The following is a 10,523-nucleotide window of genomic DNA, read 5'->3' on the forward strand; positions in this document are numbered from 1 at the left end:
GCTATCATTATACCTCAAATCCTGCCCCGCTGTAAGAATCTTCGCGGCACCTCGACGTATCGACTCCGTAGGTACTCCGCGATCCCCTTGCCCAAGCCATCTATTCTATCCGAGGATGCAATTCCTCCATTCAAGTTGTCCAGGATTCGGCTAATACATTCATTAGTCAATGTTCATACTGAAAGAAGCAGCTCAACTCACAAATGCACAGCACTGATCCCGGGGAATTCAACCCGTTCGACCCTCCGGTTTGGATTATTCTTGTACCAGTCTTCACCCAACAACTGCTTGAGCCGACTCACGGTCAAGATAGTCCGCAGCCAGGGATACTCATCCTCATTGCGAACGAAGAAGCCCACGTTCGAGTTGTCGGCCTTGTCTCCAGAACGAGCGTGGACAATGGTTCCCAAAGGCGCAAAATCTGTCGTGCCCAAGGAGATGATGTCGATTGGATCTGCCGTGTCTGCGGATGGCCTCTCAATCTTATATATCGCAGTGTTCTGAGGCGGAGCAACGGAGATCAGCTTGCCTGAGGCCAGAAGCACTTGATGATCAATAGCTGACTGTGGTACCAATGCCGGGAACATCTCCATGAACGGCTTCGGGTCCATCGTTCGGAAATCTAGCGACATGTGGTAGCCGGGGTAACTCTGCATTCTCACAGCATAGATCGGAATCTTGAAGTTGACGGCCGCAATATCCTCCTTCTTTCGCGCCTGCGCAAAGACACGAAGCTGCACGGTGCCCGCCTGCTGAGAGCTAGGGTTCCGGGCTTGTGTTCCGTACTGCTCGATGCTCAGCCTGCTGAAGTTGCTGTCCTTGAAGAGGTATCCTAGCTGGTTTTTCATCATCGTCACCTTCTCGTCCACGTCAAGTCCGTTGATGTAGAATGTCGCCTCCGCCTGATACCCGCCTTCGGCGGCGAACATGACCTTCGTTGTCGGCGGTGGCGGAAGCCCTTTGGCACCCCATACTCTGACACGATCTTCCCCGGGATCTTTCTGCTCTTCGACGCGGACACTTGACAAGTCGGCCACTACGTCCGGGTTGAGGTAGAGATGGCCCTGCAGCTCGTACAACAGCTGCGCCCTGACGGTGTGCCGCGTAACATGGCCGCCGCCCTCGGTAGTCTTACCGATAACGCACTCTCCGCCGCGAGAAATCTCCGCCACAGGGAACGCGAGATCGACCAGCTCCGGGAGGAAGTCTTTGAAGCCGGAGAAGTTGGCACCCACGACGTACGGCCCGCATTCAATCAGGTGCGCCGCGAGTAGGGCGCCGGCCAGCTCCTGGTGCTGGTCTTCTCTCCAGCCGTAGTACCACGCCGCGGCGCCCATCACTGGCGAAGCGTCGGTGCATCGCCCGCAGACTACTATGCGCGCGCCTGCTTTGAGAGCCTCCACGATGCCCCAGCACCCAATGTACGCGTTGCCACAACAGGGCTCGAAACCCCAATCGTCGAGGGTGGTCTCTGGATGATCCAAGTGCGGGAACTTCAAACTCCCCCTCCTTGAAGGGTCCTGGAGTAATCCAGAGACATCATCCCCCAAAACCGCAGCAACTACACTTTCAGGATACCCCTTCCTCCTGCACAACTCTTTAACTTTGTCAAACAACGCAACGGTATTGAGCGCCCCCGCGTTCGTCACGACGCGCACGTCCTTGGCCATGATGTCGTCGATGCATTCTTCGAGCTGCTCGTAGAAGCCGTTCTCGTAGCCGAGGTTCGGGTCGACGTCGCGCTTGGTGATTGCGTTCCAGGCGATGTTCATCTCGGAGAGCCAGTCGCCCGTGATGACTTGGACGTTGCCGGAGCGCAGCATGCGCGCCATGGCGTGGGGGTGGTCGCCTGTTGCGCCGGATACGTTTCCGATTCTGATGGAGGGTTTATCGATCATGTTGAAATTGCCGCTGTTGAAGGAAGGGGGAAGGGTAGAGACAGGAAATAAGAGGAGCAAAGCGAGGAGTAGAGGTGCGAGGCATCAGAGTATGGTAATATTAGACTTCAACGCGGTCCGCGGTATTATCAAACTAGATTTCTCAAGCTGTCTGATTCGAATGTGCCGACGGATATCTTCGGAATAACAGACATAACCATGATCCATCTTCTAGATCCAAAGACATCAGTAACCGCCGATTGCGGACTCAGCACCAGCGGACCCAGCACCGAGCCAAGACCTCAAACGGATATCATCTGTCTACATCATCCTACCGATCCATCGGGAGTGCAACGGATCCAATCAAAGTGATGTGAAACCAACTCCTCAGCAAGAAAGCCACGGCACTCACTTGAGTCTCGTAGCTGATCACGGTGATGTACGACCATAGGAGAGCGGTACCACAGACCGAAGCATCGGCGCGGCCGCCGAGGCCGAAAACTCCCCGCAACTCTTCTCTCCCAGCCTCTCAACACTTTACCGAGAACCAACACGGCACATGTCAACGTCTCAGGAACGTGTTGTCTGATTGGTCTAGTGTCTACAGGCAAAAGTGAGTACACTGAGCAGAGTCATATCTGGCCCACCTAAACCATTCCCCAATAGCACCATCCAGCGGGGAACTGAAGTAAAATGACAAGGGGGAAACCTGGAGTTGGAGAGAGACGGCGGCTGGGCAATGAGAGACCGTGAATCCTTTGTGGCGGGGCGGGGATATGGCCGCTCTCCTTACTCCTCCTGGTGTCTTGTCGGCATTCGGCGCCGCTGGCCGAGATGTGCTTTTGCCGCTTTACGCTTCCGCTACCTGCAGGCTGCACCATTGTGGAACGGCGTCACTCTGGGTCCAAAGCTTTGGATCACCTATCACCCTGCCACCACGTTACGGCGCCCCCCACCAGATATCGCGGAGCCAAGGATGCCAAATCTGGGGTTGTTGCGGGGAAGAGGAACCGAGGGGGGATTGAGGTCTCGTTGCACCAGATCGCTGTACATATACAGTCTTAATTACCCTTGGCCAGGTTTCTGGATGTGACCCCTAATCCATTGCTTCAACACTTCAACTTGCTTGCCATCGTCTGTTGTAACTCCTCTATTATTCTTGCTGAGGATTAGCAGCAACGACAAAGCTATTGTGAAGATGGCGACGCAGACGGAAACTGTGGCCAAGGGCCTTCCGGCGCAATCGCCAACCGACATTGAGAAGCAGCAGGTTCTTCATCAGGAGCATTCTCATGTGCTGGACGACGAGAAGAGGCCTGCTGTGGCGGTCGATTACTCTGGAGCTGCGGCCAAGACTGACCCTACGGAGATCAAGCTCGTGAGGAAGTTGGATCTCTGGGTGATGGTATGACCTTCAAGACTCAAGCTACTTGTCCGAATATGATCTGACTCTAAACTACGAAGCCAACTCTTTGGTTGATGTACTGGCTCAAGTAAGTCTTCCCTCCACCGAACCCCCAAGTCGACTCCGAGGACCAATCGACTAACAATACCACCTAGCTACCTCGACCGCAACGCAATTGCCCTAGCCCGACTCAACGGCCTCGAAAAGCAACTTGGCCTCAGCAGCGTCGAATACTCCACCAGCGTCTCCATCCTCTTCGTCGGCTACATCCTCGGCCAGATCCCCAGCAACATGATCCTCACCCGCGTACGGCCTTCCTGGTACATGGGCGGCTTCATGATGGCCTGGGCCGTGGTCTCCGCCCTCACGGCCGTGGTGAAGGATTACAAAGGGCTAGTGCTCACGCGCTTCTTTCTAGGTGTCGTCGAGGCGCCGTATTACCCCGGCGCTCTGTACATCCTGTCCATCTTCTATACCAGGAAGGAGCTCGCGACGAGGATCAGTGTGTTGTATTCCGGGAATATTCTGGCGACTGCGTTTGCGGGGTTGATTGCTGCGGGTGTGTTCCACGGGATGGAAGGGTTGCATGGTCTGAAGGGGTGGCGGTGGTTATTCATTTTGCAGGGCGCGGTGACGTTCGTGATCGCTATGATGGCTTGTTATACGCTTCCCGATGAGCCTCTTACGACGAGGTGGCTTACGCCTGAGGAGCGACAGCTTGCGCATGATAGGATTGAGAGGGATACTGTAGGTGCGAAGATGCAGAGTAGTACTTGGGGTGGTCTGCGCGAGGCGATTGTCGATCCGAAGGTGTGGGTGTTTATCTGGATGCAGCATTGCCATCTTGCGACGAATGGGTTCAAGAACTTCTTTCCCAGTAAGTTTTCATCCCGAAGATCGTTCTTCTTGATTATCACCAGCTAACTTGTATGTAGCGATTGTGCAAACGCTAAATTTCAACACGACGATTACGTTGGTCCTGACGTGTCCGCCATACCTCATCGCTGGCATCCTATCCATCGTCTGGGCGTGGAGCTCCGGACGTTTCAACGAGCGGACGTGGCACATCACCATTTCTAAAGCCGTTGCTGCTTTCGGGTTCATCTTGGCTTGCGTGACGATGAACACTGGTGCTCGGTACTTCGCCATGACGGTGTTTACTATTGGCACGTATGGTGTAAACTCGATGTGAGTAAAATCGCCCAAACCAGGTTCGCAGAGATATGGTTGTGATTCTAGTAAAGCTGACATTGTTTGGGGTCAGCTTGCTCGGCTGGGTTGGAAGTACGTGCGGACAGACGAGAGAGAAGAAGGCCTCGGCGCTGGCGATTGTGAATACCAGCGCTAGTATCAGCTTTATCTGGACACCTGTAAGTCGGCTGCCCCTGTTTCCCTTGAAATGTTCAGAGAAACTGTTTTCTAACTACGTCGCCAGTACTTGTGGCCCACGTCAGATGCCCCAAGATATGTGATCCCTATGGCCAGCAGTGCGGCGTTTTGTGTGGCCTGCGCCGCTGGTGCATGGTTGATGAAGTGGATGCTTGTGAGAGAGAACAGGAGGATTCGGGCAAGCAATTCTGAAGCCACGCTATTTTATGCCCATTAAAGGGAGATTTTTAGGTTGATGATAGAACGAATTTGACTGCAACGATTCAAGTTTTGATCACTAGGAGTCTAGAAGAGTCGGTTGGCTTTCGTAGCTGCCTTCAGTGAGCTCAAGGGACAACTTACCGATCGACGCAAAGTCATTTCTTTGAGTGAACCTGACTAGAGTGGTTCGAACTCGCTCAAAGGATCCATATCGAAACCTAGGAGCTCTCCTTCCATGTCATAGAAGTCCCCTTGATGCTCTGGGCTAGCCAGTTCGGGCCACATAGACTTGAATAAGTAGTTTTCAAAGGATAGGAGGTCCTGAGTGCCCACAACAGCCTCCGCCGAGCTGGAACTCGATCCGGCGAGAGGCTGGTTCACTCGGTCTAAACCTTGCACAATAGGCTGAGAACCCCCCTCGGAGCCCCACGTCGATGGATCACCGAGGATGGTATCTTCCACTGCACTCGAATGATCTTTATGAGTTCCTTGGTCACGTTGGACTTCTGGGCCTGATTCAGTCTGCGGGTCTTTGTCTTGCTGCCAAAGATCTCTCAGTAGGACACTGTATCCATGGCAGATGTGCGGTTCAGTTGAGGCCACTTCGTCCAAGGTCAAGATGAAGGCTTGCGATAGGCCTCTCACTTGTTTCTGTTGTGCATGGCCCCGTATAGCCCCTACATTGAGAGCCTTGTATAGAAACACTGCGGCATAGAGTCCGTAGCTTCCAGCTTCAGTCAGTCTCGAACCGTATTGGGCTGTCAGAACCTTCAAGGGAGAGAACTTACAGATGATAACGTGAAGGGAGGTAACACAAAACCCTTCGGGGATCCAACTCCGTTGTAAGACTAAGAAGTTCTCTTGCTGCCGCAATAGCACTTGCAATGTATCTCGCGTCAGGTGAGGCCATAAGACCATTGGAGAAAAGATCCAACCCCGATCTCTTGTTGCCGCGTAATTGCCGTCGGTCGTCCCCCCGAGGACCTTGATGTTGAGACTCACGCGTCACCACGGCATGAAAAGAGAATGCGTTAATATACAAACAGAGATATTCGTGCGAAATACGGAGCGTAGACTTCAGCTTCGGAGAAACTTGGAGACCTCCCCAGTTGGTACTCCATGCCGTTGCTGCTTCCATCAGGTCATCCAAGTAGCGCGGATAATCGCCCTCGTTAATCATCGACTGCGTTCTCTCATTGGACGAGTAGAGTATCGAGTGAGCGTTGTGAAGTATCTGCATCAAATCCAAGTGCGCATGCAGAACTGATGCGTAGTCGTCGGTACTACATCCAGCCACAGGCTTTAGACTCGGAAAGTCTTTGGCCGTGAAGTTGGAAGATAGAGCCGGCCCACGGGACCAGAAAGACTGCCCTAATCGAACTGAGATCTGCCTGTCTGCCAAGTAGGTGACTGCAATTGAGAGCATGGTCAGCGCAAACTTCTTCTACCAATTGAAAGTCTTAAACTCACACGTCCAAATGAGACGATTCTGCTCCTGTTTATCGTCTACTGGCTCTCCCGATGTAGGACTCCGGAATGCGGCACGGTCTAGTCTCAACGAGTAGCCCAAGCGTACGGCGAGACCGACAATTGACCAAGCTGTTTGTCCTTCACTGAAGTGGTCCTTGTGGACCGCCAAGGCGGAACGTTTTGATTCGATATGAGGCAACCACTCAGATAAGAGTAGCAAACCCTCGACTGTTCGCGGGGTTTGAGTCCATGAATGAGCTAGGAGCACTTGAAGAAGTAGACTTTGCACGTAATTCCAACACTGGCTGTGAAGATGTGCGTCCCCTGGAGAGTCCCTTGATGCAATAGTCAACAAGACTGCTAGTAGAAAGTAGTCACGTTTCTGTAGCTGGCCTGGCTGTGTGAAGAAGTATGTCGGAGTGACAGGGCAGTACGGATGATAGTTGCTTGCAAACCTATTCCGTTGAGTCTTATATTACAGCCATGTCGGGGGGTTTGCCTTACATATCCAGAAGCTCGGATGCCTTGTCAAGGCGAAGAACACCTCGTCGAATCAGCTCAAAGTTGTTTAGTCCCGACGTCGTATCTGTCATGCACTTAGGGCCTGAGGTTTCTATCCGAAAGCCAGAGCCGTTGAATTCCTCCAGTCTTACAAGAGTCTCTCTGGGCTTGGCTGAGGGCACGGTATTTGTATGGTGGAATGTTAGACGATGTGTAACTAAATCCCTAGTAGATACCTTATTCCTTGAACGAGCAAGAATCTGCAAAGCATCAGAGGGATTTCTGAGCTCCATGTCATTGTGATCATCGGGTCCCGTAACTTCATCTTCGTTGCAACTATCTTCGTTCGTTGAGGGGACGAAGACTGAAGACCGAGGAGATGCTGGCCCGGGTGATGGTTCGACTGAGGAAGGAGACGCTTGGGTGTTGTGATCCCGCCTTGCTTTACGAGACTTGCGCGATGAAGACACAACGCATTCACTTCCAGAATAGTAACAGGAAACACAGGGAGGTTTCATAGGCTCTCCAACCCCTTCACTGAAATGCGTTGATTAGAGCAGAGTCGTTGGGCGAATCGCGGGCATACTTACAAGTTGCACTTGGTCTTTCGACTTCGGCATCTCGTACACGCGCGATACGACCTCTTCCCCGTGCCAAGAGTCATGATAAGTACAGTGCAGGAAAGACAGATGGCTTGATCTAAAGCTCCTCTGGTATTTTACTGAGACATACGGATAGTTCAACGTTGTTTGGAAGTGTTATTGGCGACGGCCCGGATAGCGGGGGTCGCCGCGTTCGTCGGCATTGGTCGGCAAGGGACGGCACCGGACGGCACAAAGTGGATATTGAGAATCAAGCAGAGCAGTCGGCTGTTCCTTTCAGCCGCGAGTCCGAATGGGATGAAGCTGACTCTCGATCGCAGCGTTTATTCTTCTCCAGCATCATTTCAACCATATAATTATGATGCAAAAGTACAATGGAAGTTAGACCGAAGCCAATCCAAACCCATTGACCGCCCTTGTTTGCACGCACTGACGCCATTTAGGTAGGTTGGCATTTTCGTGTTCCAGAAGAGCTCTTCGCTATTGAGTGATAAAATAATATTCCAAGATAACATTTCGTTAAACCAAAAAGCTAAACGAATAAATTCAACTTTAATATGCGTATTCTCTTCCAAAAGGATTAGAATAAGACCGGAAAAGCAATTAAGATGCACGATGTTGGTTTACTTGGCAGAGCTCTCTGATAACCGCGCCACTCTCATCCTCCATCCCCCTCTTGGCCCTCAAATCATAGTTTAGGAGCCGCCGGACGTATGGAGTAAAGGGGTTATTGACGGAGTATGATCGAGACTTCCGAGGCGTGTTACTCCTGCTCATCACGGAAAAGTTGTTCTCACGTAGCGTCCCTCTTGACGGCTTGTCCTCGTTCCATGTACGATGTCTGTGTTAATCGGTGGCTATCGAGGCCCTTCGCTGAGCGTCGTTTCCACTGTCTAATTCTTAGTAGCTGCTCGATCAGGAAAATGATCGTGATTCTCGGTTATGGTGATGGCGACGGCGACAACGTATGTCACGTAACAGGGATAGTAATCGCATCTCACGAAGTACCCGTCACGTGCTAAATCACGTGTCTATCTTAAATATTATATATATAGACCTTTTCTTTTTATTTATTTCTACTTTAATAGTTAAGCTACTTTTATTATACTCCGTATACCTATTACTACGTATTATAACTTATAATAATTATAAACTTAGTTCTTAATTAAGACTTTATATTATAATAACGTACTTATTAATACGATTTTTAGAGTTTTTTTAAAATAACTAACTTACTTATACTTATTTTAACCTAAGCTAAACTAACTAATTATAATAATTAAATTAAATAGTTTAATATACTTTATGTTATAAATAAAAGCGTCGGGGTTTAGAAATACGTTAATTTAAATACTTTAAATTTTAATATATTCCTTAACCCCTTTATAATACTTATTTCGCCCTTAGACTTTAAATAATTAGTTATAACTTATAATAAAAAAGAACTACGAACTTACTAAGCCTATTATGAAGTATTTGAAAACGACTAAAGAAACTAAGAAATCCTTTATTAATAATTTCTAAATATAACTCTTAATATAAACTTTTTAACTTTTTTAAATATAAATAACTTATAGAACTAAGCTAGGTTTTTTTATATAAAGCTAGCTATACTACTTACTTTACGTAAATAAATCTATTTTTATACCGTATTTATAAAAAAGATCTATATACTTAAGAGTATTTAGAAATAATAAGAGCTTAATACTAAATATAAATAACTTATAGTTTATAAACGTAATATTATTAATATGTATATTAAAATCCTTATTTAATAATTAATAAAATTAGTTAACGCTATATTATATAAATACGTATTTTAAAAAGCTACTAAGAACGGTACTAAGTTTAGTATATAATAAATCGTTAAATATTTAAAATAGGAATTTATACCCCCCGAACTAGTAATAAAGAATATAGTTTAAGAGGAATATTAATAAGCCCTTAATAAAATAAGGACCGGAATTAACCCTTAATACTAATATAAAAAATAATAATTTACTTATTTCTAAGCTAAAATATATAATATTTTAAAAATTAATAAAAAGATTATTATACTTAACTTCTTAATTATAATTAAATCTAAACTTAACCTTATATAGGGCTAACGTATATATAAGACCTTTATTAAATTAATAGTTTTTAAAACGTATACGAGGACCCTTAAGGAAATTACGTATATATTTAGCTTAATAACTTAGGACGTATATACTAAACGACTTTTAAATTAAAAAGGGGCTTATTTTACTTTTATTAAATACTCTAACTTAGTTAATAACGTAAATAATAAAAATAATATTATATATTTTTATAATCGTATATACTTATAATACTTTATAATATACTAAAAATTAAAATAAGTACTTATAGGCTAAACGCTAATAAGTTACTAATATAAATACTAAAGAGCTATATAAAAGAAGTCCTCGCCGCTATTAAATTAAATAAATAAAAATTACTTTATAATAAGCTTAAAAAAGCTAATTAGCTAAAAAATAATAAAACCCCTAAAAAACCTAAGTTTTTAAAAAGATCCTCTAATTAACCTATAGCGAGCTTATTAATAAACTAGGATAAAGGCTACGTAATCGCTATATTTATAAAGAGTTAGGACTTAAAAATAAATATAATTTTAGTACCTTTATAAATAGTACTTACCCCCTTTTCTAAAGCACGGTAATAAATAATTATAAAATAATATATCTAATTAATAATAAGAGCCTACTTAAACTTAAGAGTTACGTATTATTAAGTAATAAAAACTATATTAAATTAAGAACTACTATACTACTTATTACCGTACGTAGTACTTATATTATAAAAAGTATTCTAAACGGACCTAAGGGAAAAAGAACTTATAATCTAAAGCTTTAGAACGTTACTTACGTTAAGGGATTTCTAGTACGTATAGCTTTAACGAGGTAATGCGGGATATTCTTATAAAGAATATAAAAAGTAAATATTCATATAAAAGCAAGAATATATAAATATAGGGGAAATAAGCGTATATAAAAGAGGTTTTTATAATAAAGAGAGTAATATAGTTAAATTATTATATAAGAAGTTACTTACTTAATA

General features: G+C 46.1%; 3 protein-coding genes across 3 annotated transcripts; 1 reads left to right on the forward strand and 2 right to left on the reverse strand.

The window, feature by feature from the left end:
- Window positions 1-14: 14 nt before the first annotated feature.
- Window positions 15-1,898, reverse strand: CLUP02_13309 (uncharacterized protein; the record flags this gene model as incomplete). Its single annotated transcript, XM_049292250.1, has 2 exons — window positions 15-150; window positions 202-1,898. The coding sequence occupies 2 exons, from the start codon at window positions 1,896-1,898 to the stop codon at window positions 15-17; spliced, it is 1,833 nt and encodes a 610-aa protein (XP_049149396.1).
- Window positions 1,899-3,075: 1,177 nt separating this feature from the next.
- Window positions 3,076-4,888, forward strand: CLUP02_13310 (major facilitator superfamily transporter; the record flags this gene model as incomplete). The annotated part of the gene is made up of 6 exons (XM_049292251.1): window positions 3,076-3,282; window positions 3,342-3,370; window positions 3,438-4,159; window positions 4,218-4,380; window positions 4,625-4,652; window positions 4,718-4,888. The coding sequence occupies 6 exons, from the start codon at window positions 3,076-3,078 to the stop codon at window positions 4,886-4,888; spliced, it is 1,320 nt and encodes a 439-aa protein (XP_049149397.1).
- A 161-nt stretch (window positions 4,889-5,049) lies between these two features.
- On the reverse strand, window positions 5,050-6,935 carry CLUP02_13311 (uncharacterized protein; the record flags this gene model as incomplete). The annotated part of the gene is made up of 4 exons (XM_049292252.1): window positions 5,050-5,596; window positions 5,661-6,282; window positions 6,343-6,797; window positions 6,847-6,935. 4 exons carry the CDS (start codon window positions 6,933-6,935, stop codon window positions 5,050-5,052), a joined length of 1,713 nt encoding a protein of 570 aa, XP_049149398.1.
- Between the last annotated feature and the right edge of the window lie 3,588 nt (window positions 6,936-10,523).

The sequence above is a fragment of the Colletotrichum lupini genome, chromosome 7 (genome assembly GCF_023278565.1).
Source record: "Colletotrichum lupini chromosome 7, complete sequence".
Classification (NCBI taxonomy): domain Eukaryota; kingdom Fungi; phylum Ascomycota; class Sordariomycetes; order Glomerellales; family Glomerellaceae; genus Colletotrichum; species Colletotrichum lupini.